General features: G+C 43.9%; 1 protein-coding gene across 2 annotated transcripts in view; it reads left to right on the plus strand.

The window, feature by feature from the left end:
* Lrp12 (LDL receptor related protein 12) overlaps positions 1-5,044 on the plus strand; it is an 87,880-nt gene extending 82,836 nt beyond the window's left edge. For both annotated transcript variants that reach the window (XM_075961087.1, XM_075961088.1), the window contains one exon: positions 2,331-5,044. In XM_075961087.1, coding sequence (XP_075817202.1) covers positions 2,331-3,194 — 864 coding nt within the window. In that variant the 3' untranslated portion in view covers positions 3,195-5,044. The remainder of the gene's footprint in view (positions 1-2,330) is intronic.
* Positions 5,045-6,000: the final 956 nt, after the last annotated feature.

Consider the following 6,000-nt stretch of genomic DNA (forward strand, 5'->3'; position numbering starts at 1 on the left):
CCTCCCGCTGGGCCTACAAAGCCACAGACCCTGGGACTGCTCACTGCTGGGACCATTTGCAAGTTCAGGGGCTTCCCCAGCTCCCTCTGGTTTTCTAGCTCACTAAGAGGATTTGAAAGGCTCACTGCACTGGGCGCTGTTTGCCCATGAGATTGCCATGATTCTGTTCTGTGGGAGGACGTAGATCGAAACAGACTGAGGGAAAGTGAAGGGCAGAGTTCAGGCAGCCCAGCTGGCGGCATTGCTGTTTGCCCCTGTGCGACAGTATTGCGTGTTTGTTACCAACCAAGGACACTCCCCTGGGCCCCCATCCAGACACACTAGTCACAACACTAATCTAAACTAATCTGCGTCTGTAGCCCTCCTGCAGCCGCCACCCCGCCCTGACTCTCCAGAGCCCTACCCTAAGTCACATCATGGTAGCTGCGGGCCAGTCTCCAGGGAGATGCCCCTTTCTGTCAGCCATGAGACTTCAGAAGCCAAGTCAGAGGCGTCCAGGAGGGCTGAGTTCTTTGTTCCACATTGCTCTGTTCTCTAGAGCTACTGATTATCTTCGTGAAGGAATTCTGTTTAAACAACATTTTAAATAAGATAGTCCTTCAACAGTAAACTAGGCTTTGTTTAATAAAACCAAACTCTCAAGTTTTCTGGCAACAAATTATCAACTTTGCACAAGTTTTTAAAAAAATAAGTTTGTAATTTGCCATCTAGTATAAAATAAGAAATGTTTTCGGGGAGTTACTGCTGCTTCATAGTCTAAGCTCTAGGCTCCCATCCACCCGACCCCCCTGAAGTGTCCTGTAGAATCCAGGGTTAAATGGCAGCCTTGTGAGCAGGCTTCTGACTGTGGCAGAGGTGACGATAGAGTTGGGGTCAGTGTGCTGAGGGTCTGCCCGCCTCTGCTCCCCGCTGTGCAGATAACCTGCCCTGCTTGACTGTGGCTTGAATACTAGGTCTGCGGAGAAGTTCTTTCTAAGCTTAACTACTGTTCCTTTTTATTGTGTAGTTAGATGCTTCTTAACTGGTGGAAAACTTAGACATTTTGTACTGAAAGTCCATGAGTGCTGTTAGGCGAATGTCTTACTGGGGGTGTATTGTCCTAAAGCTAGGCTAGGTGGCCTCTTAGCATTTGCTGAACTGTTAGGCGAATGTCTTACTGGGCGGTATATTGTCCTAAAGCTGGGCTAGGTGGCCTCTTAGCATTTGCCGAACTGTGTTCAGACTATACAGGCATAACTGTATGAGCAGGACAAACACGGGTGGGGAGCGGAAGCTAGTGTGTCCCCCCCCCCCCCCCGTTCTCTTCCTTCTTGTTTCTGTGAGAGGAAGAGCCAGAAGCTGGGCCCTGGCAGGATAGACCATTGTGTAAGGAGTGTGTCAGCTAGCCTTTGCAGAGATAGGTAGGGTTTGAAGTGCTCGATCCAGGGTCTTAAGCTGTGTTTGCTCCAACTCCATAACCACCAGGTGGAGCTTAAAGACTACTTAGTGCTGCGTTTTTAAAAATAATCTAACACTATCATCTAGAACAAAAGAATATATCTTTTAATTACATTTATTTACTGTTGTGTCTGGAAGAGGGTCAGGCTTGCTATGATGCCATCTGTGGCAGTCAGAGGACAACTTGCCTGGGTCCCGTAGGCTCCAGGTATCAAACTCGGGTGCCAGGTGTGGGGCTCATGCCTTCACCTGATGGGCCGTCTTGCTGGCCCCTAGGTTTCTTTTAGTTGAGCAAGATACTTTTATTATGTGCAATTAGTTTGTGAAGCATTTCATATTTTAAAGTCTATAATTCTAAATTATTCTTTTATAAAACTAATATGGTTTAATCCTAAACTGAAAATGAAGCTAATTCTTAAAATTGAGGAGTCCAAATGTATACTTTTGATTTCTAGTCTCTGTTACAAGCGTGCTCAGTCCTTTATTTGTGGCAGTGTAACTGGATCCTCAGTACTCATTGTTCGGTCGGGAAACCAGCTCTGAAGTGCCATTCCACATGGACAGGACAGTTCAGCCTGGTAAAGCAAGGCTAACTTATTAACTTATTTAAGAGGGTAAAAGATGGTAAACATAAATGATGCCAGGTCACCTAGTGAAGTATGCTAGAGATTTATCAGTCTTCTGGTTGTAAATGTATTTATCTTCCTACACTTGGTACAATTTCTTATTGACGTTTGAAATAAAATAACTTAGAATTGACATAGCTATTACTGTAAAGTTGAGATTGCAGTCAGGTCATCCCCAGCCCCCTGAAACAATGGGCCAAAGAACGCTCTTCATCTTGACACTTTGTTATTAATGGTCTTACTTTTTCCCCTCTTAATTTTTTGCAGGCTTCGGTTTTAGAAAACCTGAGGCTAGCTGTCCGGTCTCAGCTGGGATTCACGTCAATCAGGCTTCCTATGAGCGGCAGATCCAGCAGCATTTGGAATCGTATTTTTAACTTTGCAAGATCGCGTCATTCGGGATCCTTAGCTTTGGTCTCGGCAGATGGAGACGAGGTTGTTCCGAGTCAGAATAGCAGCAGAGAAACGGAAAGGAGTCACCTTCACAGAAGCCTGTTTTCCGTGGAGTCTGACGACACAGACACAGAAAGCGAGAGAAGGGATACGCCGGGAGCATCTGGTGGGGTGGCTGCGCCTTTGCCCCAGAAAGTCCCTCCCACGACAGCCGTGGAAACCACGGTGGGAACCGGTGGGAATTCCTCAACCCAGAGCACCCGAGGTGGCCATGCAGACGGAAGGGATGTGTCAGGTGTGGAAGCCCCTAGTGTGAGCCCAGCCCGCCACCAGCTCACAAGTGCTTTAAGTCGTATGACTCAGGGCCTGCGCTGGGTACGGTTTACATTAGGTCGGTCGAGCTCTACAAATCAGAACCAGAGTCCTTTGAGACAGCTTGATAACGGGGCGAGTGGAAGAGAAGACGATGATGATGTTGAAATGCTAATTCCAGTTTCTGACGGAGCTTCAGACATTGACGCCAGTGACTGCTCCCGACCCCTCCTTGATCTGGCCTCAGACCAAGTACAAGGGCTTAGGCAGCCTTCCAGTGCCGCGAACCCTGGAGTCAGAACCGGTAACCGCGATGGCCCCTGCGAGCGCTGTGGCATCGTGCACACCGCCCAGATCCCAGACACTTGCTTAGACGCAACGATGAAGAGCGAAACGAGTGACGACGAGGCTTTGCTGCTGTGTTAGGATGGCGCACCAGAGAGACTGTGCGAGCTGGAGCAATATCCGTTCATTGTTTTGTAGCTTCACTATTAAACTAGTTTTAGTTTAAAATGAAAAGATGCAGGGTGATTTTTTTTTATTATTATATGTTAGCCTGCATGGTTAAATTAAACACCGTGTAACTCTGTGAGCTGGAGTTCACTGGGTTAGCAGCTAACAATGCATTGTGTATTGGTACTCCAGTCACGTTCTGCCATTTGTTTTTACTTGTTTTGTTTTAAATCCTGGTACTTTAGTTTAATAGTAGAAATATGGCTGCTTTAATTCCCAGTCTCTTTATCTCTCTTATGTTAAAAGGTTTGTTTGTACAAAATAGTACCTTCTTTTAATTGAATCTTTTATGCTCTTTGACACTATGTAATTTATTATACTAGATGCTAAGGTTATTAATGTACAAAAAAAAGAAAACCCTTGCAATCACCTCTTTATTTGGATAACATTGTCTGCTACTGGATTTCATCATATGGACCTGTCAAAGGGAAAAGAATTTCCTCTTACATTTAACACACAATGATGTAAAATTTGCGTAGTTATATAAATTGCTGTCAGAAAACAAACTTTTATAGATTTTCTAATGCTGACTTTAATACTCTCACATGGTACAGACCAAATGGTAAAATCCCAAGATACTTCTGTTTTCATCTTGATGTAGGGACAGAATTAAGCGGATGAAGATACTCTACTATGCATTAAACTTTGAACTTTATAAACTGTGTACAGACATTGTACATGCTAAGTTCCACCTGGTAATGTCTCTCCAGTACAGGGGTGTGCGTGAGTTGGGGAACTTTATAAACTGTGTGCAGACATTGCACATGCTAAGTTCCACCTGGTAATGTCTCTCCAGTACAGGGGTGTGCGTGAGTTGGGGAACTTTATAAACTGTGTGCAGACATTGCACATGCTAAGTTCCACCTGGTAATGTCTCTCCAGTACAGGGGTGCGTGTGAGTTGGGGAACTTTATAAACTGTGTGCAGACATTGTACATGCTAAGTTCCACCTGGTAATGTCTCTCCAGTACAGGGGTGCGTGTGAGTTGGGGAACTTTATAAACTGTGTGCAGACATTGCACATGCTAAGTTCCACCTGGTAATGTCTCTCCAGTACAGGGGTGCGTGTGAGTTGGGGAACTTTATAAACTGTGTGCAGACATTGCACATGCTAAGTTCCACCTGGTAATGTCTCTCCAGTACAGGGGTGCGTGTGAGTTGGACCCTTGGGCTTTGCACTAGTGTCCTACAAAGGTCTCAGACGAGCTTGGTGCCAGGCACTACCACTTTAGATGCTATCCTTTGCTACCACAGTGACTATATATTTCCATAGCTTTGGGGATGGGGGACCATTTTTATTACAACTTGAACTTGCTTTGCTGGTTTCATATTTATTTGTTGTATTTAAAAACTGCATTATTGTAAGAATGATTTTTTTTCCAGTATGTTTTATTATTGGGGTTGGGAGGGAGTCACCACTGTAACCTTGAAAAGCAAATTAAGTTGTTCAGACTGCCCCCCTCTATAAGTAGAGTGAATTACAAAACCCCATTTAATATTTTTTTTTAGTGTCAATTCTTGTTTATTTATTCTTTAGCTGTCTGTTTTAGTAGCTTAATGATTGGGTATGAAGATGTGTTTGTGTGTGATTATTGCTATTTATTACATTTTGGATACTTTGCTGAATGTCATTTTAAAGCATGTTTGAGGTCTTGTGTATCTGTCCTGTTATGCCGTCAGGGATACCTGACTAAAATGTTTTAATATGTATCAAAAATTAAAATAATTTTTTTTATTGCCTTGAGGTACTTTTTAAAATCAAAGTTGTTCTTTACTTTTGTTGACTTTCAGTTCATTTGCCAAGTCAGGCCGCATATAAGACAGCTGAAGCCATGAAAGGAGCCAGTCACCGGAGATAGGGTATTCCAGACAAATTTCCCTAGGTCAGGAGCAATTCCCCTTTAAGAAAGCTGCCTCCTGCTTAATAAATCTTGACCAGTCTGCTGATGCGAGAATTCAACATAGCAAATTAACCTTCCAGTCCTAATGATGCTACTAGTAGCTGGAACTTTGGGGTTGGTTTTCTGAATTTTGCTTCAGTTTTGGTTAGGTTTGGTTTGTGGTTCCGGAGATCAAGCCTTGTCCATGCTGCTGACATATGTTTTAATTTATTTTTAATTGGCTTGTATAACTTCCTGGTTCAAGAAGTAAAAATAAGTCTCTCTCCTACCCTGACACCCATTCTTTAGTTCTGTTTAAAAAGATACACACCAGCACCAGCGTCTTGTACATCTCTCCAGAAACACCAGTGCCGATCTGTGTATTACCTCCAAAGACCGGATTGTAAATCGCCCATGTGGACATCCTGTGCCCTTTCTCATGTACAAGTACTTCATTAGAGTTGGAATACACAAGGCTAGATGTCTTTTATTTGATTGTTTTAACCTTTAAGTCAGGGATTCCTCCTAAATTTAGGCTTCAAAACTGATTCCCCTCCACAAGGCAACTGCCTTCTTTCCCACAGCTACTAATCATTGTCTCCTAACTAGTTTGAAACAGAACTCTTACAAAGAATAGCTCCACTTTTCTAGACTCTTCTCTGCAGTTGGTCTGCCTGCCTTTCTGTACCAGTACTAACTACGTTGTTTTTGACAACCACCATTTTAAAGCACAGGTATTCCTCTTTTCTCTGCTCCTCTTCTCTCCCCCCCCCCCGCTCCCCCTCCTCTTCCTCCAAGCGTCAAACCAGAGGATGATGATGGACAGCATTCCCTGGATG

Source organism: Microtus pennsylvanicus, chromosome 2 (assembly GCF_037038515.1).
Source record: "Microtus pennsylvanicus isolate mMicPen1 chromosome 2, mMicPen1.hap1, whole genome shotgun sequence".
Classification (NCBI taxonomy): Eukaryota; Metazoa; Chordata; class Mammalia; order Rodentia; family Cricetidae; genus Microtus; species Microtus pennsylvanicus.